This window comes from Syzygium oleosum, unplaced genomic scaffold, assembly GCF_021117445.2.
Source record: "Syzygium oleosum isolate NSW1041296 unplaced genomic scaffold, Sole_v2.1 Sole_v2.04, whole genome shotgun sequence".
Classification (NCBI taxonomy): Eukaryota; Viridiplantae; Streptophyta; class Magnoliopsida; order Myrtales; family Myrtaceae; genus Syzygium; species Syzygium oleosum.
In genome coordinates, this window is record NW_026607488.1 from 12,222,077 (window position 1) to 12,248,105 (window position 26,029).

Genomic DNA, 26,029 nt, shown 5'->3' on the forward strand with positions numbered 1-26,029 from the left:
TGAGTTACGATCGGTCTTGTAAGTTACCGCTCAAATTCGAGATATCTTAACACTTGTGAAAACGTTATAGTATTGCTTGGAGGGGGATAGTGGTACCACTTACTTGTCCTCATCGTTCTTCCCCTGCAAAAGGGGGGGGGGGGGGGGGGGGGAAAAAACTTCATATCATGCAAACCCTCTATTTTAAAAAAGAAAGGAAATACCCTTTCCGTGTACAATCGAATTTCCTTTAATCGAAACGAAATACTCCCTCTACGAAGTCAATTCAAGTACAACCATATATCAACGCGCGAACATATAGCGCGAGAAAGGTAGTGCCCAAATGACCCCAAATTTTCTCCCACAAAGAACAAGTTTGGCCCTCTTAATCTCATCTACATGACGAAAATCACCTTGGAAGGAAACGGATTTAAGGCAAAAGGGTGTTATAGTCAGAAGCGTTGGTTGCACGAGGTTGGGGTTTAGAGGATGGCGATGTTACGTGTCTCCTTCCACATCAATTTCTCCACACAAGTCTCTCTCACCACACATCATAGGAGCATGACTCATCTAATCTTTCTTGGAGTCTAACGCGAATTCCAATTTGATACGTCGTGCCTAAAAATGGCCTTTCCTTCCCCTATCCACCACCACTCGTATGGGGGGCGCCATAAAGGAAGCAAGAATTCACCTCTTTTTCATTTCATGCCATTTTAATGGAGAGCTCGTCAAACGACCGGCTCGGGACTTTGCCTGCAAGCCGAATGCCGCGAGTTCGATTTCTCAATCTATCATAGATCTCAAGAAACCTTAATTAGCCTGCGAAAGATAGTGCTGGGGTTCCGGTGTGTCGTCGGAATTGAATTCTCTCCACTCGCGTCGTGGTGGGACGGAGGCGACGGCTCGCTCGACGGGCAATGGCGCGTAAACATAAACCTGTAGTCTTCGACCGAACATTCTCTTGTGGGTGACCGGTAGTTTTCCGACGCCGGACATCCTTTTGGCTTGCCTCAACAAAAAAGGAAAAAGGCTTCCAATTATATTTCCCCTCGAAAATTATATGGTCTTTTACATCAATATTTAACCATTTTAAAAAAGAATTTATCACGAGCGCCGTCGCAACGCCACCCAATTCCGGCCAAATCACACCCCCACCTCCCTTCCCTTCCTCCTCCCACTTTTCCGGCGAGCACCGTCCGTCTTTACAGTCCATCGAACGGCCGCTAGAGCACGAGCGACACGTGGCGTCGGGGGGGGGGGGACCCACCGATCGTCACTTTCAGAAGGAAATCCAACGAGGAAAAATAAATAAAAATAAAGAAAGAAATTTGGGGGGGGTGGATCGTTGGGATAGGTGGGACCCACCATCCGGAGGAGTGGGGTTACGGTGGTCGTTGGGCTGGCCAATGACAGACGTGCACTTGGCTGGCTGGCGGCGGCGGCTCGAATGTTGTCCTTTCCGCCTCCCGTCCCCTCCCGTCCCTCCTCCCGCCTACGCCGCCGCCATCCTCCGCCCCCACCACCACCACCCTTTAATATTATCCTTCCTACCAATATTCTCCAACCACCACCATTAGCCAAAAAAAAATGACATAAAAAAAAGCCCACTAAATATTCTCCTAACCATCGCCAATGATTAATCGATGAAAAATTCATTGGCGGATTTTTTGATACCTCGTTCTTTTTATTCCATGAAATCCATTTTTCGATTTTATTAATTATCATATTAAAGAGATCCCATAAAAAAAAAATTAAAGCATGCACGCTGCGATGATGTCAATTCCCAAACTTTTTTTGTGTCGTTAAGAATCCCAAACTTATACTAGTTTGACAAATATACCTTTTGCTGCTATCGAAATCCCTAAGTTTTGCTCCACCAGTTGCACCATTACTCCAAGCTTCTTTTTTTTTTGTTGACAATACCTCAAACTCGTATCAGTGTGAAAAAAAAAGGTCGATGCAGCCATGCCTTGGCATCGAAAATTTTGAGATATTAATGTCGTGGTAGGTTTAATTTTAGGAATTTTTGGTGGCATTAACCATATATATTAAAAAGATGGCCGAGGGCTATCTTTGCAATTTTTCACCTTGGACACTAAAATAAAATTAATTTTCCTCTAAATCAGGATTTTTCCATTTTTGATATAAATTGGTAAGGGGAAATAAATAGAATAAAATAAAATAAAATAAAATAAAATAAAGTGGAACAACTTGAGAGAGAGAGAGAGAGATAGAGAGAGAAAGAGAGAGAGAGAGAAGAATCGCTGGTACGTCTCCATCATTTAGGCCTCTCTCTCTCTCTCTCTCTCTCTCTCTCTCCTCGGCCTTTTGCTTTCTCTCTCTTCCTTCTTCGCTTCTCCTCAGCAACGAAGAAGGAAGAGAAGCGGAGGAAGGAGGAGGAAGGAGGGGGAAGAGGAGGGAAGCTTCAGCTCGAGCTCGAAGCATCTCCCCTCCCCGGCAGCAGCGGCCGCCGACGCCGGAGATTCCGCCGGCGGGAAGGAGCGGTCGGGGGATTTCCTCGCGCTCGGACGGATTGAGGGGCTTCTGTCGTCGCTGCTGCTGCTGCTGCTGTTCTTCTTCTTCTTGTCGTTCTCGTGCGGTTTCGCGGCGGTCGGTGGAAGCCGGGTGATCGGGGTTCGGCGGAGATGCTAGTCGCGAACAGCTTCGATATGTGGCGGAAGGACGCCTTCTTCTCCGCGGCCGAGGAGGTCCAGGAATCCGCCGATGTGTGCGTCCCCAATCTTTCATTTCTACTCGAATTGTCTGCGTAGTTTATGGACAACATTGTGTCGGTTCGATTGCAGTTTTTTTTTTCTTGGCGAAGCTTCGTCATTTTCGGTTTCAGGCGAAAAGTTGTTCCTTTGTTCTTTTTTTTTTTTTTTGGGTCGGAAGCTGTTCCTTTGTTTCGATCGTTGTCTTATTGTAGATTTTGTTTTCTGGGATGGACTTAAGATTATGTCTTATGATCATCGATTGCCGAATCTGCAGAGGTTTCTTTTGTTCATTTGTGCGAGTTCTCTCGTTTGTTTCTTTTTTTTTTTTAAGTCTAGTTTTGTCGAGTTATTGGGTGGAGCTTCTTGTATCTTCCGGTTACGGGAACATCTGATGGTTCAGTATCCTCTAGGATTTAGCTGGGGAATAGAGCTTGGTGCTTAGATGCTTCTGGTGCCTAGCTTTGTGGACTTTGGGTTTAATTGCTTTTGAGTTTCGGCTGATTCTTTGAATATTTGCAATGAGTTCATCCTTGGGTTCCAATATGCCATCAGAATTAGTGAGATGGCACTTTAATTTGCAGTTCATTTCAATGCCAGTTTCCTTTATTGTCTTGGAACTAAATGCGACGGTTTTGGTCCTGCCCACAGTGGAATATGAAGATGGGTTCGTGACATTGTGAAGCTTCTATTAGATATTTACAGTTTGCATGGCAATTGCTGTCTTTCACTGCTGATTATATATCCAGAAACAAATGCTTGGTGTGGGCCTTTCAGTTAATTGGATTATTTTACATGTATTTTTATGCATTTGCTGGTTTTTATTTGTGAGTAAAAGTTATTCTGGGATTGCAGTTGCTTAAAGAATTTGAAAGAATTGAAGTGTACTAAAATTGTTTCAGTCCAGCTTCATGTATGAATACTTCTCTTCACTAATCGTAACGTTAGCTATAAAATATTCAAAGGCTGTCTTAATGATTTCACCATTACCGCCTAAGCAATAGGCTATCTTAATGAGCATACACTTGCTGTCCGGCTTGCTGCTTCCCTGTTATTTTGTCATGTCCACTATTTGCTGGCAAAATGCAGTTGGCATGTTCTCTTATTGTTTATTTGGTTTACCAGGATGGAATCGACATACAGAGCATGGGCTAGGGAGATGAGAGAGGCATTATCACCTGAATATTTGAATGATCTCTCTAGGGACCTCCAAACTGCTTTAGGTACAGCAAAGTGGCAGGTATTTCCTTGTTTTGCCCATCTGAACATAAAATTGTTCGATATTTTTTTTCTTGGATTCTTCTGTCAAAAGTTCTTATTAGCACTGGGTCCTTAAAATTCTCATCATTGGTCTTCTTTGAGTTGTAGAATAGGTCAGTAATGCACTTCTGTTGGCTTTAGCATCTTCTAGTTCGTAGATTGGCATGTTGAGGGTTACACTTCCTTGGTTTGTGGCTTGAAGTTGGACATCACATCATACCACATCTTTCAAACTCTGCTTACAGACCCATTGAACATACAGAAGATTTTTTTTTTTGAAGCTATGTGCTCTCTTTTTCCTTGGAACTGATATATGTCTGCTCATTGGATCTTTTCAGTTGGAAGAATTTGAGAGAGCAGTCAGGCTTAGCCATGGGCCTCATGGTGACAAAACTACGACAGCTAGACATGGACAGTTTATTGGGGCCATTAGAGATAAAATCTCTCATGTTGAAGCAGCGTTGCAAGAATTTCTTAATGAGGGGGGAAAACAGCCCCTTCAGTGGGTAAATCTTGACAAAGAAGAGCGAGATGATTTAGCTTTGTTTCTCTCTGGGACTTTGGAACTATCGCAAACTGCAAAGGATGAATTTACAGAGCATGGAACATCTTTGAAGGGTTTCATTGTGGAAAATTATGATAAGAAGGAAGATGTGGGGTCTAATACTAATGCTGCTTGCAGCAGTGGCTTATTGGATGAGAGCAAGAGCTCAAAGGATGGAAAACCTAATGAGGGTGTTCGCTGTGTGATAGATCTAGACGCAAAAGATCAAGCAGATAAAATAGGTGGTACCCGAAGGATATGGAGTTCACCCAGCATGGGGGATTGGAGAATTGCTGTTGCAGATGATGAAGAGAGAAGTAACCTCATTTCCACTGTTGTTGACACACCTAAAGAGAAGGCGCCTAGAACTCTTTATTGGAAGAATAGGTGTGGTGAACGTACTCAGGCAATGTCATTGACCAGAATGTTCAATCAGGTTAGTTTTTATCCAATTGACAGTGTGAACTATGTCAAAAATCAGAATGAATGGGCCTGTGCATGATTTTCTCAAAAAATTGCAATGAATTGGGCCAGTGCAATGCATTTCTTCTTTTGGCGTGGCCCAGATGTGAAACTAGCTGAATTTGATGTGTGTTTTGTTTATTTCGAGCATTGATGGTCTCCATGTTCTGCAGGCATTTGGACATTGCCATGTGCCTCAAAGACAACCTCATAGTCCACGAAGCTTGCGATTTAGTTGTTCAGTTCAATTTATGCTTGCCCTAATGCTAACGATATTTCTGATTGGTAAGAGGTTTCCTTTTACTGAACAGAAATCTATATAACATGTATGTCATGGTTACGGAACTTGGAAGGCTTTTGTTTCTTATAATTTTTTTCTTCTCTTCTGGTGATTATTATGTGCAAAGTTAAAGACAATGTTAACCTCAATAAGATGATTGTGGCATTTCATTGCTTCCATCGGACGTCATTGTGAAGTCCTCTTTTTCCATAGGATACTTGATGCAGTCTTTTTCTCCTAAAATTCCTCATCAAGTTCTAATCGGATTTGATTTCACCACATACATATATTCTGGATGTATATAAAGTAATCTGGAAGCCTTTCCATTATTAGAATGTTTTTGTGCAAATGTTAGGCTTTTGTACTCATCAGCTGTTGCCGCTTATGCTAGTTGTCTGGAGGTGGAAATCAATTTTTTGTACTTCGATGTTCTCGATTTGGTTTATGACATAACCTTGATCTGGAACACCTCTTGGTTAATGGATTTCGTATACTCTACTTGGAGCTAGGTTTAGGCCTGTTTATTTTGTTCATCTTAAGAAATAAGTTCTACTTTTGCTGCAATGTAATAAGCAGTTTTTAAGTCCAATGAATCGAAAGGTTCTACTTCTACCTGAGATCGAGCTACTTTTTTATAATTGTGAACAGTGAAAGATGCACATTTGTATAATCTTCTAAACTTGAAACAGAATATGTTTGTAGAAGCATGAGTAGTCTTGCTACTTCCTAGTACTATATGATAATCAAAGTAAATTTAAACATTTCAATTAACATTAGCTGATGAAGGATATGTTTTTACCTTGTGCAGTGCCATTTGTGTTCTATACGTCATAAAACAAGTGCTTTAAACCTTATGATCCACGTTAAAGGTATGTTACTACTCAAATGGGATACCTTTCTAATTCTTTATTTAAATTAAATGAAGTAACATGGTCAGATTTTTTATTTCATTTGTATGTTCACCTGCAGGTGTTGGATCTGTTCTTTCAAAGATATAAACAAGGATGATTGATTCTTTTTGCCTATCTGGTAATCTTATGAGGATCTCAAGTCAACCAAGAAAACTACCTAAAAGTCTCCGGAGTGTCAGTAGTTCGTACGGCAAGCCTGGCAATGATTTACTCCTCGAAAAAGCCTTATGCTGCTTCACATATTAAGTGGCACGCAATACAATTGTATCCTTGGTACTCATAACCATACGAGCTTCTAGAAGTAGTGGATACATGGTAGCTGAGTCCTGTTTGAATAAGAGGATTGAGTCTTGAACTCAAATTATGTAGACGAATAGATAGGTTCAAGCCTTGTTAGGGGGAAAATTGGGAGCTTAATTGTACTATTCTCACTTGTGAAGAGTTTCAGAAAATCGAATTGCAGCATAAAGCTAATTGTGTCAACTCTCTTCACTTCATTCCCAAGCTACTAAAGATGATGCCTTTGACCCTGCGAAAGTGGCACAAAATGATTGCGGAATTTGCCCAATGTCCAAGCTGTACTTGATCTAAGATGTGAAGTTAGAAGTATCTGGATTTTGCAATGTGCCTTCCTTTCACTGCAGAATTGATTATTCTATACATACAAGGCTGGGTTTGAGTTTCTGGGTAAAGTGGGAATGTTCACTGAAACAGAGTGAATATTTCGCTTGTAATTGTCAAACCCCTCAGCAACTGCCTGTTGTTCTCTGTTCATCGCAGAGATGTGCAACGATCAAAGAAGAGTTCGCCATGAAGAACTGGTTCTGCATCCAAGCGATGTCGAGCCAGCCCTCGCAAAGCTCTCCACATGCAGAAGCTCGCGAGTTTCTGATTCACCGCATATGAAATTGCATGTGGTACTGTTGCTGCTTGATGGTTCCATCATTGCCTGGTTAAGTTTACCATTCAAACGGCAGTTCTTTCATTAGTACTTCAATTATCTCAACGCCTTGTGTTGAGCATCCTGTGCTTCCTATTTTGCATTTTATCTTTGTGTTAAAATGTCATTCCGTGGAAAGATTTTTGCTGGAAAGTAGCTACTTAACTAGCAAATGCACTATAACTGAGAGATGGAAAAGGTTGTGATGGCGAAATGGACGAAGTTGCTAAGCAACTAAAGATTGGCTAATACTGGGGACGAAGTTGCAAGCTTTGAAGAGTTCAGACATAATTGAGAGGTAGAAACGCATGATGTGTCATTTCAGTATAAAAGCACTGAACAATAAGAGGGAAGAAATCGAGCAAATATGGGTTTTTCTATGGTTGGATGACCATCAATTGGTTTTCTTGGAAAGTTACTGCATCGATCATGAAAATTACCGGTACTAAGTTACTATATATACATCGAGAAAATTACCATGATATTGTGAAGTTACTTTCGCCGGATACCAGTTGTATGTACGACTTTCATCGAACGCCGGTGTCCCTCGTGCTCTGTGCATGGGATTGTAGACGTACTTGAGTTTGGCAGAAATCTGATGTTCTGTTTGCGAAAAACAGAACAAATTTCTTTGGATGGGATTTTTCGGATATGATTAGTAAATTTTGAGTCTTGTTGGTAAAATGGGGTAGCTGGTAACTTATTGGTTAAGTATGCTGATGGTAACTTACTAACAATATTAGCATTTTACCAACATTTGTTGCAAGTTACCAAATTCTTTTTAGAAACTTATCACTTAAAACAAAAATTTAATGGTGAAATCAATATCTTACCATTAAAACTAATAACTTATCAACGTAGATCCGCTTATAAGGTAATGAGTTACCACGACAATCAGAAATTTACTAACTTTAAGTGGAGTTATTTGTAAGTTTTCCAGTCAAAACAAAAACTTTTTACCAGCATAGACTTGTTAAGTTCCTAAATTACAAACAAAGTTAGGAGTTTGCCATATGAAATAAAATCAAAGTTAGTAGCTTAACATTGATATAAGTAACTTACTGAGGTAAACCAACTTTTAATCTGGTAAGTTACCCCAAGAATTTGAGGAACTTACTATTTGATCCAAATAAGCAACCGAGAGAGGGGCGAATTGGTTTTTCAAGAAACACAAACTAATTTTGTAGAACAAATCTCAGTAAATATATATTGCTTCTACGCGCAAAATGAACTAGCAATATAAGCAGCAGATATTAACGAGTCTAGGGAAAGAGAAATTGCAAACGAGATTTATAGAGTTTTGGCTGGATGTGACTATTCATCTCTTTCAGCTCTAGTAGTCCAAAGCAGTTGAATTCCACTAGCTACGCCCAGAATACAAATGTAGCCTTGTTACAAGTATTGAATCCGTCGCCATCGTGCAGAACTTGACTTTATATCTACAACAAGCTCGCTATAGACTAAGTAACTATTGGCCTACCTAATAGTTGTTCTCGCACACACTTTGTCTCTTGCTACAATTGCTTTCACTCAAAATACAACTACTTCTCTGTGTGGCTACAAATGGACCAGTCATTCTTCCTAGCTCTTAACCACAACACACTCTCTGACCATAAACAAAAACAAGAAAACTCAAATGGGTATTACAAGCTAACAAAAGAGACCGACTCAATTAGCTCTTATGAATGCTCAAATTTCTCTTGTTCTTGTCCTTTCCGACTCTATGACTTCTGGCCGAGTTTTCTCCAGTTTATAAAGCTCCAAATTCGAACTTGCACTTGGATCATGTAGCTGTCATATCCACCTAATTCTCCATAAGAAATCTCATCAATATTCCTGAAAAAACACGTGCAGAACCTTCCCTCAATTTGGGTTGTCATTAGATTTTCTATGTGAGGGCAAGTTGTCTTCTATCAATGATAGATTTTGATCGCGCCATCTCACCAATCTCTTGAGTGAATTTATCCGTGAATATATAATCTTAAAACATCATACTTTATTGCTATCAGCTAGGTCATCAATTTAGAAACTCCAACGCCTCATCAAATCTATAAATGGGAAATCCGCAATGATCATGTTTGACTTTTTTTTTTTTTAGAACCAAGATTTTGGTTCTACAACCTTTCTTCTACAAATTTCCATACCTAATGAAATTTGGCTCAAATGCTTATAGAATCAAAACTTAGCTTCTTATTAATTTAGATACGAGTCTCGGCACACTTAAATGAACTTATTAAATACTTAGATTAAGTCTTGCTAGCATTAAAATCGCCTAAGGGTATTTCCAAACAATTACCAATGCAAAATTCAAAATTTAAGTTGTAAAGCTCCACTAATGAAGTTAGTAAGAGAACTAATGGAATTAGTAAGTTACCAACGTAAGCTCGCTTATAGGGTAGTAAGTACCAGATGGAGTGTGAAATTGTCAAAGTCAAATTCAATATTAAGTTGATCAACCTCTTTAGGTAGTTGCCATTGAAACAAAATCTTACAAATGAAATTAAGAACTATCTAGTGAACACACTACTGAAAAACATAGGCTCAATTTTGGCTTAGCAATTACCCACATAGTAAGGGATTTACCAACTCCGAATTAGTAATTTATCGACTTCTTTAAAGATTTATCACTCGGAAGATAGAGCCACTTGTAAAAATTTTACAAAATTTGGTAGTCTACCGTCGAATGTGCAGCGGTAACATCATTATCTCATTGGAAAGCCACTTATCATTTGATGGGCTAGCTTGTTAACATGTTAAAGCACTTGATAATCTACCATCGGATACTAGATTGTAGGACGGTATGATCGAAATTTCGTTGGTAAGATAAAATACTCGGTAATCTACTATTAGATAGTAGATTTCATTATGCTAAATTGTTTTCTATTGGTAAGTCATCAACTAATCAACGGAACCCACGCATAAAATCTTAAAGTACTTCGTAATCTATTATTGGATGTGAGCTGATACAATCGTATTTTAGTAGTGTGCTACTTACTACTTGACAGGCCTGATTGTATAATTTCTATGGCATCAGATAATCTACTTCCGAATACGAGATTTCCAAACCGAAAAATCATTCTTATAATTTGGTGCTTGATTGACGCTCTCACTTGTAAAATTTCTAAAACACTTAATAATCCACTAGGGGTGTGAGGATGGTAAAATCATTATGTGGTATCGGTGAGTGACATGCCCCATTTGTTAGATTCAAAAGCACTTGGTAATCTACTATAGAATACTCTGAAAATGGCATAATCCTTCTTTGGTTGGTAAGTCAACTGGCAAAAAGATAGGACAAGACACAACTGGAAAATGATCATGGGGCAAAATTTAATCAATTAGTATTATAATAATTGAAATATCGCTCGCACACTTAGAAAATACTATAAAATTTTGTATTTTATAGATTATGTTTGTCCTTTTATTAATTTGTGGGGGCAAATTAAAATGAAAATATTTACTTTGACATAGTTGTATCTCTTTGAGAAATTTAAAGGGGGCAAGAATTGTTTTTAGGCAAAAAAAAAAAATTAACAATCGAGTAATAGTCCTTGATTAATGGCTTCTGAAAATTCGACTTGTATCGTGGTATGTTCAATCACAAATACTTGCTAACGCGATTGAATGTATACTACGATCCACTTGAAAGTACGATTTACTTTTTGTAACATGTAAATCTTTTCACATAAATATTTCCGATTTATTACGCCTATTAATAATCAATTGAGATGGACACATTTCATCAACCAAAGAAAGCACAAGTTTAAGTTGATGGTTATAACTTGTAGCTGGTAAACAAAAAAGATAGTTGTTGACTACTAACAAGCAAATGCTTGTGTAAGAAGAGAGAAGTTTTGCATTTTGTGGCAATTAAAAAAAAATTTGATGAACCAAAGTCGTCCCAATTTGTCTATCTATACTAATCATAAAGCAAATTTTGACCCACCCCTATATTTATGAATATATCTTCGATTATTCCGTTGAAATCTATTATTTAATCGATCTGTATCACATGTCGAAAAGATCAAATCGATTAGAGAAAACACGAAAAGCATCCGCTGATCTATCACAAGATGATAAATTCCACACAATTTCAGCCAATTACAAGTTTTTGCCGGCTTCTTATTTCATTATATCTTTTTTGTGAAATTTGAAATTTAATATATTAAACGAAAAAAATTGCTTCGATTCTCACACTACTCAATTTAACTATTCAAATCCATGTGCTTTTTTTTTTTTTTTTCAGACGTCAATATCGATCGAAAATTTATTTTGCGACACAAACAAGAGCATGAAACGAACCACATGCTTGTCCTAGAGATCCAGGCTCTGTTCGTTTCGTGAAAAATAAATGATCTGGGAAACATTTTCTCGAAAAATGATCGCTCGTAGCGCTTACAAAAATGAACGATTGAGAAATATTTTCATCGTCCGCGAAAATGTTTAGATATAAATTACTATTCGTAACGAAAAAAATTTCCCATCGACTAATTATTCCAAGCAATGCAAGCGACTCTTTTCACGAATTTTTTTTTTCTAAATTGTTTATTTTTCGCAAAATAAATAAATAACGATGCAAAGTAAGATAAAAAATAAATGATTAACAATGAGAAGAAAAAATAAATGATTAATAAATGCAAAGTAAGATCGAAACTTTTAATTTCTCCCTCTTCCTCTCTCTCTCTCTCTATCTCGCTTTCTCTCTCCTCCATTTCTCTTCGAACTGAGAGCTCCCCTGCAAACAGCCCAGAATGAAACCGAGCGATCTCGACTGAACGACGACGGCCCTCCTCTCTCCCTCTTCCTCCTCCTCGTTGAGCCCATCCGATTCCGACCGAATTAGATCCGATCGAGAACCGGGTCGGATCCTCCTCCGCCTCCGCCTCCGCCTCCGCCGCCGCCGCCGGGGAACCGCCGCGGATCTGAACCCGACCCACCAACCATGTCGTGCCTCGCCCTCTCCCTCCAGCCCGTCAACGGATCCGACATCCTCCTCCAGACCCGCGAGTGGTTCCCGCCCGCCCGCGCCCTCGTCGCCCTCTCCGCCTTCCGCCACACCCGATTCTCCTACGCCAAGCCCTCCTCTTCCTCCTCCTCCTCCTCCGCCGCCGCCGCCGCCTCCGCCGCCGCCGCCGCCGCCGATCCCGACCCCTCCTACTCCTCCGAATCCATCGGCGACGACCCCCTCGCCACCTCCAGCGGCCAGGTCATCGTCGGCGTCGAGTCCCGGTACCGTGTCATCTACCGCCTCGTCAACAGCATCTACGTCCTCGGCATCACCACCGCCGACCAGGACAACGCCGTCAACGTCTTCGAGTGCATCCACATCGTCAACCAGGCCGTCAGCGTCGTCGTCGCCGCCTGCCGCGGCGTCGACGTCACCCCGGAGAAGCTCGGCCGCAAGTATGCCGAGATCTACATGGCGCTCGACATCGTCCTCCGCGGCGTGAGCAGCATCCGGCTCTCCGCGATGCTGTCCTCGATGCACGGGGACGGGATCGCCAAGATGGTGCACTCCGGGATCGACACCGAGAGCAAGATTCGCGGGGCGGACAGCTGGGCCGGCGTGGAGGTGCAGTCCGCCGAGCACCTGGCGGGCGTCGAGGTGTTCTCCGGCACGCGGTTCGAAGTGCCGCCGGAGACGCTGGCGGCGGGAGATGAGGTCGTGGCGACCATTGCGCCTGTGGCGGCTCAGGCTGAGCAGAGCGATACCCAGGATACGAAAGGTGAGGAAGAGAGTCAAGGGCCTAAGGACCCATTTGCAGCTAGTGAGGCTTTGAATAAGCCTGAGGAGTTAGTGAGCGGTTTCAAAAAGAACAGGGATACGTCGGCGACGGACTTGACGGTGGCCTTGGCGGGGCTGGAGGTGCCGACTCTGCCGCCCGCCGAGGCCACTCAATCCACCCATATTGGTGTGGAGGGTTTCGAAGGGGATTATGGTGGCATAGAGTTTGGCCATGAGCAGGCTTCTCTAGGGGAGACTTTTGAAGGGTTCAGTGATGCTTGGGGTGGGGGTTTGGACCCATCCGAGTTTGTTGGTACCGCAAAAGCTCCTAAACCTCAAGGTCTTGGTGGCCTTGAATCGCTGCAAACAGGAGGAGATGGTGATGCGGCCAAAGCGGCAGTGGGTAAAGCGGCGGAGGGTACTCCGCTTGAGAATCTTTTGGTGAAGAAAACTGAAATGAAAGGTCCTGAGATGTATATCTCGGAGGAGATTAGTGCAGAATTTAGGGAATCACTGCTTGCTCGAGTAGGATTGATGGGTGTTGTTTACTTGAGAACAATACCGCCTAAGACTGCTGGTGATAAAGAAACTGAGTTTTCCTTCCGGGTCGATGGTACAGGTGCTGTTAAACGGTTTGTTATGCAGAGTTCTCGCGCTAGCAGCCTCGGTAGTGGTTTATTCCATGTGAGAACGGCTCCTTCAGATGAGCCTATACCTATTCTGAAGTATAGCTTGCTCCCAAGGTTAACACCACTACCATTGAGGGTTCGCCTTACAAAAAGACATAGTGGGACTTTACTTTCTGTGATGATACAGTATGCTTCCAATCCTGAAGTGCCAGCACCACTGCATGATGTGACCTTTATCCTGAAACTCCCAGTCGACCCAAGTCTACTGAAGGTTTCACCAAAAGCTATGCTGAACAGATCAGAAAGAGAATTGAAGTGGCTCGTCCCAGAGATCCCTCTGAATGGTGCTCCAGGTAAATTAAGGGCTAGAATGCCTGTGGATACGAGTGCAGAAGAGGGTGGTGAGGAGATTGAGGTTGTGGGTTATGTAAAATTTTCTTCACAACACACTAGCTCCTTATCTGGGGTTTGTATACGGCCTGCTTCTGAAGGTAAGACAGACTTTTACGAGGTTAACCACAAGTATGAGAGCGGGATTTATACATGTAATTGATTACGATGAAATTGACTTTCTGGTTAGATTGTCTTTCTTTGTGAGGTTTGTACTAGGTGTGTGAAGCTGGGATTAGTTTGTAGCATTCTTTGAATACAATCTTGTTGGCTCAAATTCCATTTTTCTGTGGAGAGTATTGCATCTTCGGTTGTTTTATTTGTCATGTCTTTTCCAGTATAAACAAGCATATAATAATAGTTTGGGAATCTCTACAAAGTATTGCGCTTACCTATGTAACTTAGTAGAAGCTTTAAAATGCCTTGGGCCTTTCATGGTATCACTGTAGTTCGGTTTGTTGGTGCTCATGAATGAAATGCTACGCACAAGGCTCTACAAAAAAATTTCTTACAGTACACAGCTGCTACGTACTTATCCAAGAGTATAGCTTTTGCTTCTCATTCAGTAACTACATGAGGAGCATCCCCAACTTATTAGCTCAGCTGAAATTGTCAAGATAATTAGTGACATAAGGTTTTTTGCTGAAGAGATACGTAGAGGGGAAAATTGTGGTGCTCAAGCCGACCCTCTTTTTGCTCCCTTTATCCTGTCCCTTGCAACAGTAATAATTCTGGAGAATTTATATGTTGACACCTATTGAGGCGGTCGCGACATTATATAATCATATACTGATAAGCATGACGCATAACTCTTTCTAAACAGAAGAACAACTAGCATTAGCCAAAATGGGGGAGTGATCAGCGACAACAAACAGTGAATCGACTTTTTTTAGTGACTATTTTTACCTAGGTGGACATGCACTTTTGAAGTTCTCATATCCTCTTACTGTGTCGTATGCAGCTTGCGACGTATGTTACTACTATTTCTGCAACACTTAACTGATTGTTCTCTGTTTGTATATACGCGGATATTACATTTTTTCATGTGCGCGTGTTGAATGAATTTAATTTATGTTTACATAGGTTAGCTTCTTATGATTGTAATTATCTGATCATAAGCGGACGATGAGGAGTAAAAGGTTACACGTTCTATCTACTATGATCTTTTGACTTTGTTCTCACAGTGCTCAAGATATTAATAATAAGAACTGGGTCTGTCTAGCAGAACAGCTGATAACGAAGTACAGACATATATTTCTTGAGATGTTTGTGATGATTGGGCATGCTTATTTTGGTTTTCTCTAAGCAGAAAGTTACCTATTTACCTTCCTTGCAAACCATAAAACTAAGACATGATTGTATATGTTAATAATTGTACATTTTGAAAAATATGGGTGTTTCACATTGAATGAAAGTCAAATTATAAGATTTCTAAGATTTGGAAAAGGTAAAATATGTGAGAATAAAAACATTATGCATTTTCGAGGACATTTAACCACTGTGCAATTGAAGAGTAGGTTGGCATGGACTCTTGGTCACTAGCACAACCAGATCCAAGTGTTCGATGGAGTTCTTTACATTGGTGTAGTTTTATAGTGGCTGTTACACATCAAGTTTTTACCCTTTTTTTATAAATCATGGATAAGAATACACCTCAACCGATAGATATCTAAAGAAAGGGGAAAAACTACTCGTACTCAGTGGATGCCCTCATAAATTGAACATCTACTGGCCATTCTTAGAGCCAGATTTTGAACCTATTGCCATCACACCGTATTGCCATTGTCAGTGCTCCACAGGTCGATTCTCTCTCTCCTCCTCCTCTCTCCCCCTCCCCCCCCCCCCCCGGGGGCCCCCCTTATTAGATGCCAAAATTCACATCTGATGCGTGCTGTAAATTCCAAACTGCTGCCTCAAGTTTTACAGATTTCCATTTTCTTCAGTTCTCCAAAGTTCCAATGTAATTTTTTATATTGCATGTGTGTTTTCGGTTAGCTTCTTGTTACCATGAGTTTGGCTTGCATGTAGCTTTGTGGTACTTCTGTAATGGTTGACAATTTGGATTTGTGGAGAACGGTTTAGGCATCTCAACAAATCATTGGGCTAGGTTGGTAGGTTAGTTGTCATTTGAGCAAAGGAAATTGGTGATGTTTTAGTTGGTTTTTTGATGGCTGTGATGGCTATGCATTGAATATTCTGGTGCTGGTAAAAGTGCTAGGCGCTCCTAATGCGCTAGGATTCCTGTAATGCCTGGGGCGCTAGACGCCTAACAAGGCGCTTGCCCAAGCGAAGGGGCACTAAGCTGAATTCTTAGGATAAATCCTTCACCAGCAAATGATCAAATCTCTAAATAACATAAAATAAACAGAATGAATATCCTGGCATCATATACCATGCAAGAAGTTTCATAAAACACTAGAAACGCTTTCAAAGTTTATAATAAAGCTAAAATCCAATGTATATAAGTTTAAAAGTTAAACTCAGCATGCACAATCCCTATGTATTGTAAAATAACTTAATCTTCATCAATATCAACCACATCATCTTCATCATCATAACCACCATCCATGTTTCATCCCCTCCATCACTATATCTAACCTTTCAGCTTCCTTCTCTGTTTCATCTGAATCAGCTTCATCATCTTCAATGCTTACTGTTCTAGAACTTGAAGCTCTATCACTTGTTCTTGATACCGCTTGTTGTCTCGTGTATGTCCTTACTTGTAAATAGTAGATATTCTCTCCACATCACCCCAATTTGGATTGTCACCATAAAACACCAATTCGTCCTCAGCATTGTAATGACCTCTATCTCCCCAATCGACCATTTGTTACTCATCAATGTCATTTAGCGAGACAAGATCTATGGCATCTTGCAAATCATAGCTTGTACTTGACAGACATGAGATTATGGCCTTTGATGCTCAAGTCTGCTTCTCTTCTCTGTGTTTAATCTGTTGCATAAGTCGAATGATTAGAATTCAAGTTTCATAAGGAGGATAGATGAGAAAGATTGCTGTATTGTAAACATAAATCTTACATGCTCAAAAACACTCCAGTTACGCTCGCAACCTGGTGCAGTACAAGTTAAAGTCAAGATTTTAATGGCCAACTTCTGTAGGTTGGGTGTTGAATTTCCAAAGAGGCTCCACCATTCAGCTGCAAGATAATGAAAACTTAATATTTAGCTAGCAATAATCTATTGTCAACATAAACATTTTGAGAAAAATTAAAAGCATTTTAATTACGTGGGAATTTTCTGGTCCTTGATCTAATAGCCATTGCATTGCCAAAAGTCCTGCATTTTATACGTCGATAGCTCAACAACGATTCTGTCCTAGGCTTTAATGCTTGGAATTAGCATTTTTAATTTAGCACCTTTTATATCAACACTTCCGGCTATAGCATCAACTGAATATTCAATATTCATCGGCCGCCGATGCATGTACTAAGCCTTCTGGGACAGAAGATTGAATGGTTTTGGGGGTGTGATAAGGTTGTGATTTGGATAAGGGTTCAAATAGATCTTCTGTAAAGGTCTTTCTTGACATAAGAAAATGAAACTCCCTTGGTGAGTAAGAGAAATGAAACATGGGATGTAGTGGACTGTCCCAAGGCAATGGTGAGAGTCATGAGGTGCTGGTTCTCAGATTTGGAATATTTATTGAGCCCAATAAAGTGCCACATTTGCAAGATGTGGTCTGAAGAATGAGAATAACTTGTGTCGGTAGTGGTTGCCCTTTGAACAATGATAGTGGTGTAGCTGGTGCTGGTGGGTACAAATGTTAGTTGGTTAGTTGACCATGGTAGTTTGGGTAATTTGTGTTTTTTCCTTTTTCTTTTTCCTGGTTCATATATGTGCTAAATGTTACTGTATATCATTTTGAAGGTTATGCTTGTATTTTGTTTTGCATAGGTGATGTGTCAACTTGGTATAGTCGATTATAGCAATGTGAGGGCCAAATTAGCACCTTTTTCTTCAACGCTTCCAGCTATGACATCAATTGAATGTCACTATGGGATAGAATTGATACCCCTATTCAAGTTCAACTTCTTCATTTTATAGTTATTTCTTTTGTGATCTGGCCAAAGTAATTGAGAAAAATTAGTTTAGTTTTGGTTCTGGGAGAAGTCAAATTCAACATAATAGATATCATTTTTTCATTGTTCAGTATTCTTCAAAGATGATGTGCAAATATGCAGATGCTTTTGTGCTGATTAAGTACTTCATTTCCTGTTCTCTTATTTATGGGCTTATTCCAAATAGTATAGGGATCTTTTCCCTATTCTAGTGGTTATGGTTCTGGGAGAAGTCAAATTCGATATAATAATTCTCATTTTTTCATTGTTCGGTATTCTTCAAAGATGATGTGCAAATCTGTAGATGCTTTTGTGCTGATTAGGTACTTCATTTTCTATTCTTCCTTATTTATGGATGTATATTAAATAGTATAGGGATCTTTTTCCTGGTCATCATTGTGAGGAAAAATTAGGATGATCTTATCCTAGTGGTTGGGATAGCTAAGACTGTGGCATCTGGTAATTTAATCCTTGAGGTAGAGAAGAGACTGTTTGAAGTGTTTTTCGTTGAAGTTTCTGTCAAGTTGGTTGTCTAGTGTTTAGAGATTGTTTAAGATTGGGATACAGAGATGATTTTGGACCTTTTTTTTATCTGAAATCCATTCTGAATTGCAAAACCCTCTTTATGTCCCCTGTTTTTATCGTTTGTTTGAAGTTCTTAAGTGTGTTAAGATTTGTTAGTATTTTCTTTGACCTTTCTCATCCTAGCATCTAATATAAGTCTAATGCAAGAATGGAATTGTTTTTGGAGTATTACGGATGGCGATTCATAGATCATTTTTCTGTCAAGTTGCTAAAACCAATCAGGATTGTTTTCTCATCTGAACTGACTAACCTTCATGATCCGTGGGTGCATTGCTTGCACCATTCTTTTGCTTGATCTTTCTGATATGATATTAAGATCAGCACCGGCGACCGGTGATGCAGCTTGTTTATTAGAATTTTCTCAGTGGAGGGGGAGGTGGGTTGGGATTTCATTGATTTAGACTTTCAAAATTTCATTGAGAGCCCATATAGTTATTTGCTGGTTTAGGTGATGATGATGCTGCACTCGTGATGCAGTTCCATGCAATTCTTTGTTTAGTTTTGTCATGTTGGAAATATATGTTCAACAGTTTAGTTCTTGGTAAGAGAGAATGTAAGTATCCCATTCCATCGAAGAGTATCAGAAGAAAATATTGCGTTCCATGAAATGGGATAGTGCCCTGTTTTGTTGGGCAGTAATGGGTTTCGGTTGACAGACTTTGAGTGCGTGATTTTCATGATTGCTTAGTAAATGGTGTCTATGGTCACTGAACGTATCAAGTACAGTTTTCCGTCTCCTCCAGGTTTTAGAAGTTATGAGCAAGTACACAAACAGCCATTTCGATGGAAGAACACTGTCTTCTTAAGGTTCGCAGTTCATTATATCGTCCTCGCCAGTTCTTGTGTGTCGCTTTTGTGATCCGATTGTCACATACTCCGAGCTTGACTCCAATCATGGGGGTGTCGGATAAGGGTAATTGTGCAGGCTGAGATTACTACAGTCAACAGAAGCGCAATCGAAAATAACAAAGACGTAAGCTATATAGCCTAGGACTTGCCCTCTTTGATAACTTCCTATGCGCAGATTCCATTCTTATGAGAAGGTTGGTCTCTCAACTCCTCTGGTTGTTTGTTTGCTTTCTGCTATTTTGGCCAGTCATAGATAAACCCGCATGTTGCTCTCAATGATATTCCTGGAGTTTATACAACTCTTGTTTCCTTCGACTTCTCCCAGGGCATTGTGTGAAGACTTAAAAGTGGTCTTTTACTGAAGAGAGACCGTTCCGGAGACATGCTGCTAATTTTTTGCACCGTTACGGTTCCGACGAGTGTCTTCTTAATCAACGTGTGAAGCAGGACTCATAGCCGAGGCTCCGGATGGCCATCGCCGGGAGCCGAGGCGGTGAGCTTCCTCCACTGTGCCGCAGAGGTCACTCTAACACCTCGTGATGGTAAGGGTCGTGCGACTCCGGCTGAGCCTTGTCGTGGCTATGGTGATGGTCACACGTGATATCTCTCCCTTTGCGCATGCACGTGGGACCGATTATAGGGTTGACTTGCAAATAGTATAATTATGATTTTAAGACAGCATATCGTGTGAATAATCTGTGACATATCAGTTTAAGACATTGATGGCTTTCCTAGGTTTGCCGAGTTCAAAATCCATTTCCAATCGATTATTTAAAACTAAGTTCAAAAACCGGTGCAAACCAATTCAACTCGAGAAACGGCATTAAAGTAGGGAATCGAATCGGTCAAGGACGATTCGACAATATTTTACTTAGGAACTTATCCGACCCCTGTATGAACCGGCCTGAAACCAATCGGGTAAGGTCAATTAAGTTCGATTCCTGAGTTGAACTGTGCCAATTGCTCACTTCTAACTAAATCCCCGGAGATACTTCAATAACTATAGTTCTCGAGAAAATCTCATGATTCTTTTTGTCTCTCGAGTAAATCGGTCCCACAGGAGCATGCGAACACTAATTTTGATCGAAAGTCCTTTGTCTTTTCAATGCTGTGTCTTACGTCGTCATGGCCATATGCAATCATCTGAAGAAAGCTTGTAGAGCATCCCAAAGCGCAAATCATCACGGCAAAATCATTTCAATTGGTCCCATAAAACCACTTAGTATGGATGAACTTTGCATACGCAGCTATAACTGTAGGCGCACATAGATAATATCATTCGCAAAACTCATGAAAGATTACATAATTAGAGATAATATAATGTAAAAAAATTGATGTCGAGCATATGATTTCCGACCCCTTTGACTTTAATAACATAATTCATTTCCCCCCCTTTTATAATAGTGTCGAAAAATAATATAAACAATGATGTGAAGCTTCGCTAAGAATCTAACTTCTGTTCCTAGACGACAACGGGCACGGGCTACAATCCCTGTAATTGCTTTGGAAGTAAGCCATTTGTAATCTATTGCAGATGATGTAGGCGGTGCACGTTGACTGTTCAAAGAAATCATCAGAGCTTCGGCTAAAAGCATCGGCAAAATATATGATTTCGGCACGTAATCGATCGAAAGCTACGGTTATTCAGGGAATGTGCTCGATAAGTAAAGCTTTAGCTTGCTAGCACGGACGGAACAATTAAGTATAATTGTGCAAAGCATACGCAATTGTCATGATTTGGTTTGATTTTCCTAGATATGGCGACCTCTCCTATTGGAATCGGGGTTGTGCCGCGAGAAACGATTCGGTTCTCTGAATGCGTATCGTACAAATCATAACGGAAGTGGCCGTTCCGAAGGTAAGATTTCCTTAGTATAGTTATTTAGGAAGGACCCGAAAAGGGTGCACGAATCATTTGGGGGGATCTTCTTCATTAGAATAATGGGATTGAGTTATCACCTTTCTGATTTGCTTGTGCAGATGACAAATCTAATGCATGTACCCTAAGACATATCTTTTGCCTACATTTAAGATATCTTAACCTCATTAACCATGCTTATTCGATAAAATTTACTTTTCCTATTTAATGCGGGTGGTGTTTCTTGAAACATGTAAACGTTTTCAATGCCCAATGTATCTTGTATTGCTTAAAAAAAAAAATGAATGAACGAAAAATATTTTCATCGTCCCCGAAAACGTTTAGGCATATCTTGTTGTCGATAATGAAAATATTTTTTATTGGTTAATTATGCCAAGCGATATAACAAATCATTTTTAGGAAATGTTTTTCAAATTATTCGTTTTTCGCAAAATACGCGGACCCTAATGAAATGTCATCTTATGCAACTTCCCTTCCTAAACTCTTGTTAGTTAGCTGTTGTTTTCGGTAGTAGATGAACTGCTCCGGTTTTAACCCCTTTACTCAAAATAAAAAGAAAGAAGAAGACCCTTGACTGGTTTTAGGGTTCTAGCTCAAATATTTCTAAAAATTCCATGGAATTATCCATGTATTTTATTAAAAAGTATTACATAAATAAGGTACAACGAGAGGATAAAATCATGGTCGATAATCACACAAATATTTCACTTTCCAAAAATTGAATTTTAATTTCGCATTTTACAATAATCCAATTGCCTTAACCAAACTAATTAGCCTTTTTAAACGTCTCTCTCTCCAAACACATTTACTTGTTTATGTTTCTTACAAGTTTAGTCTAGAAAACAACTTTTAAAAAAACGAGTAATCTTAATTTAAGAAGTAGGCTGAATGATCAAAACATTCTATCCAATACGAAAGATCACGTGTTTGAATCACTCATCTCTTACTCGAGGTGACCACATGACTCGTGCGAAGGAGACGGTTTACTTACCATTCGTGTGTATATTTCTCAACTATAATAAACGAGAGAGTTTTCGGATTCTCACCGAAAGCAGAATGGGTCTTATTTCAAATTTACAGTTGTTGAAAGGCACTCATGGTCATGGACGGTCTCTCATCCCAATTTGCCATACTTATAATAGAGATGTTTCGAATGGTTTCAAGGATCAACATGTCTTAAAAATCCAAATCTAAATAGAGGATCTCATTTTCAGTGAGACATAAATATTAAAAAGGCGATCATTCGATCTCTACATACAACGATATAACGCCGTAAATTTCGGATTGAATATACCAAATTTTGCATACCACCTCATTAATATACCAAACATTAAAATAGCAAAAAAATATAATATGATCATAGCCTTAAATGAAGAAGATATCATACAAATGAAGAAGATATCATACACAGATATATCCGAGAAAATACTGAAAAACAAAAAAAAATTCAAAAACCTTGTACTCCTATTTATTACATTGTCGGAACCCATTAAATTACTGCCATCATTCCCGTGACACTCATTAATTACACGTGGCATGTAACCAGCCAATGGCACTGACGTCATCATCCTTCCTCAAGTGCGAGCCGCCCGAATTCTCCCGTTTTGACATATATGCCCTCCGGTCACGGAGGGCAAGTCTGAGCCGAATATGGGTAATATGGTCCATTCACATCGTCACGTGCGCCGCACGAGCGGAGGGGGGAAGCCCTCACACGTGTGGCAGGCAGGCGAGCGGCGTCGCCACCGCGACGCTCGCCGGGTCCTTGCAGCTCAGCGCCTTGATCAGCCTCCACGACCCCTTCCAACCGCCCCTGTCGGCCGGCGTCGGCGGAACGAACAGCGCCGACGGGGTCCTGCGCAGCTGCCGGCTCCTCATGTCCCGCAGCTCCATCTCCGCCGGCAGCTTCACCGCTACGAACGGCAGCACGCGCCACAGGGGCCGCGGCGGCGGCCTCTTCGCGAACGAGTCCGACCTCGCGACGCCGCTCCCGCCTGCCGACGACGACGACGTCCTCCTCTCCACCGCCTCCCGCGCCAGGGAGCTCGGTGGCCGGCGGAGCCTCCGGTAGTCGAGGGACCGGCTGCTCCTCGCGAGCTGCGCCTTCGCCGCCGCCCTCGTGCTGCTCGACCGAGACACCGACGACCTCTCGAGCTCGGAAAGAGACTCGCAGCGACGGCACTGATCGTGGAGTGGGACGAGCTTCCCCGAGACGATGAGGTCGTCGGCGGACCGCATGTGGGAGCCGAGGCCGATGAGGAACTCGAACAAGTCCGGAGGCTCGGAAGAGGACCGGCGAGGGCGGCTGGAGTCGTTGCGGGGGTGAGCCGCCGTGGCGAGCGGGAAGTCGGAGAGCGAGAGGGCGTCGTCGTCGTCCTCTGAATCTTCCGGTCGGTCCGGAAGCACGAATGGTTCGCCGCCCATCTCTGCGAGAGCAAGATCGAGAGAGAGTAGTAGGAGGAGGAGGAGGAGGAGGAGGAGGAAGAGAGGTTGCACCGGTCAATGGTTATGGGAAGAGAGAGCATACGTAATTATAAGAGCGGGGATAGAAAGAGAGAGAGAGAGAGAGCTTAAACAAAGCAATTTCGAATTATGACAAGACGTAGTAAGCAAGTGATCTTGGTTAGGGCGTCACGAAACCAATGCACGCCATGCATCTATTCGTATTCGTTTGTGAATTCTTGATTTTTAGCTGTTGATACTAAAGTTTTTTTTTTTTGGTTGAAGATACTAAATTTTTATTCGGTTGCAATTTTGATGTACTCAATGCGGTGTCTTGAGAATCTCATCGGAAATGACATGACGATGATATGATGTTGGTCGGGGCTCGATGTCGATCCTCCTATTGGAACAATTGACAAAAGAAAATTGGACCAAGAAAAAACAACAAAGAAGGATCGTGATGACCGTCTCGCTATGACTAGCAAAGGATGCGTAACCCGGCTCAGACCTACCTAACCCGTGCTAGGGTCCGACCCTCTCACCGTGATGGGGAGGGGATCCAACGACACCCCCTCGGGTGTGGCGTCTATTGTTGACCCTAAATTAATTTCCATGATTACATTGATCTTTTATAATTGAAGAGCCGATTTATCTAAGCATACTTTGGAATTTGTTATGTGGGCTTTATTAAGGATATCGGAAAAGTATGTCGTCCGCCCAATTTCAATCGTCGAGTTTCACCGGCAATCGAAAAATTAGCCTTTTCAATGTGATGAACGGCTGGTTAAGCTTGTTTGTATTTCATATGAATAAGACTCCTTAGAGTCTTGGGGTTGCTAGATCACGAACCATAGTTGCATAGTCAAAGCTTAAACACTCTTAACGCCTACTCTGTATCAAAATCATTGAGCGAACATCTGTTTTTTGAGAGAGCACTTATAAGCGAGGTGATCATTGTAACCAAGTTGTAAAGGAGAGTCGAACTCTACTAACAACCAAACTTTCTACAAGCTTTCGACCACCGGAACGGGCATAACTCTTGATCGGGTCCGGGTCTCTGTCCCTACTCTTTTTATTTATACGCGCATCACATGTTTGATAAATTGCCTAAGTTATATTCGCGCTTGTTTACTTGAATTCTAAAGCACATTTCAAATATCCGAGCCAACACTTATCCGGAGCCACACGAGCATGATGTGCGCGCGCCGAAAATGCCGTGTAAGCTTTTCGTCGAAAATTCAATCAGGTTTCAATCAAAGTGCATCGATTGCCGAAAAAAATAAAAGTTCAGTGCATTAAGTGACCGAAATCAAACTTTATCGGTTCAATTGTAGAAAGTGCGTCGGTTTAGTGACCTCCGGCGGAACTCGAGAAATCTCGCGATGAAGAAAGGTTAAGGAAATTCGATGGATTCATAATAAGAATAGAAGAGTAAGCAGCAAATGGAGAGTTTTGAGAATGGAAGCAAATGATACTTTTCATTTTGGTTTCTGCTTCATTGTCATATGTGGTTAATCAAGATATGACCGGCACTGTCTTGCCTCCTTGGTAGTTAATAGTTTCATGGTCAACATGGTTTCCAGAAGAGAGATTATAATAGAGAAAAGATATCTAATCTAGGACCGGCGGAGAGACAATGAGTGTGCTTGAGAAGAGAGAATGGACAAAAGCCAAGTTTATTATTCAATTCTTTTTCTTGAGCAAGGAGACTCTTCAGTTACTGACAAATGGCTAATGCACATCACAAGTTTGCTTGGAGATGCCCGGCCAACTTTGACATATCCAAACTTGGTATATATTAGGGGGTGTGCAAAGAAATCGGCAATCTCTCGGAATTAGATCGGACCAACCCAAAATCGGCGGTTTCTATGGGGACCAGTTTGGTTCCCGATTCCAGGCGTGGAACAGCCTGCCCACTCGGATCGAAGCGGATATAAATATAGAATTCCAGTTCACTTTTAGTGAAAAGTGAGCCTTTCTCGCATGCCTTTTACTATTTAATCTATAGTCCTACTCGCATCACGCGGTCCTCAAAATAGAACACACATCAAGATGCTGCCATTTACCCTATAGTCTTTCTCGCCCCACTCACGGGTGTCTCCGCCGAGATTAACATCTCCTACTTGGATGCTGCTTTTCTTGATGTGAGCCTTTCTTTGTTTCTCTCCCATGCCACTTACTCACAAATGCATCTCTTAGAGCTTTCAGTCATAGCTACTGAGCATTGATGTGTATATTCTATTTTGATTGACTCAATATGATATTTGAAGCAACAATATGCACAACATTTGAGACTGTGATGACAGATTTAAGCTGAAAAAAATGGTTTTTCAAAGTCTATTTGGCTTTCTATCAAATGATAAG

At 41.1% G+C, this 26,029-nt stretch overlaps 3 protein-coding genes across 3 annotated transcripts; 2 read left to right on the forward strand and 1 right to left on the reverse strand.

Moving 5' to 3' along the window:
• Positions 1–2,274: 2,274 nt before the first annotated feature.
• On the forward strand, positions 2,275–6,630 carry LOC115679395 (uncharacterized). Its single transcript, XM_030602983.2, has 6 exons — positions 2,275–2,707; positions 3,816–3,930; positions 4,289–4,930; positions 5,130–5,241; positions 6,045–6,105; positions 6,206–6,630. The coding sequence occupies exons 1-5, from the start codon at positions 2,625–2,627 to the stop codon at positions 6,068–6,070; spliced, it is 978 nt and encodes a 325-aa protein (XP_030458843.1). The 5' UTR covers positions 2,275–2,624; the 3' UTR covers positions 6,071–6,105; positions 6,206–6,630.
• Positions 6,631–11,790: 5,160 nt separating this feature from the next.
• LOC115679386 (uncharacterized) lies at positions 11,791–14,150 on the forward strand. The gene has a single exon (XM_030602968.2). It carries the CDS (start codon positions 12,030–12,032, stop codon positions 13,992–13,994), a length of 1,965 nt encoding a protein of 654 aa, XP_030458828.1. The 5' UTR covers positions 11,791–12,029; the 3' UTR covers positions 13,995–14,150.
• Positions 14,151–22,933: 8,783 nt separating this feature from the next.
• Positions 22,934–23,647, reverse strand: LOC115679312 (uncharacterized). Its single transcript, XM_030602917.2, has one exon. The coding sequence runs from the start codon at positions 23,645–23,647 to the stop codon at positions 22,934–22,936; it is 714 nt and encodes a 237-aa protein (XP_030458777.1).
• Positions 23,648–26,029: the final 2,382 nt, after the last annotated feature.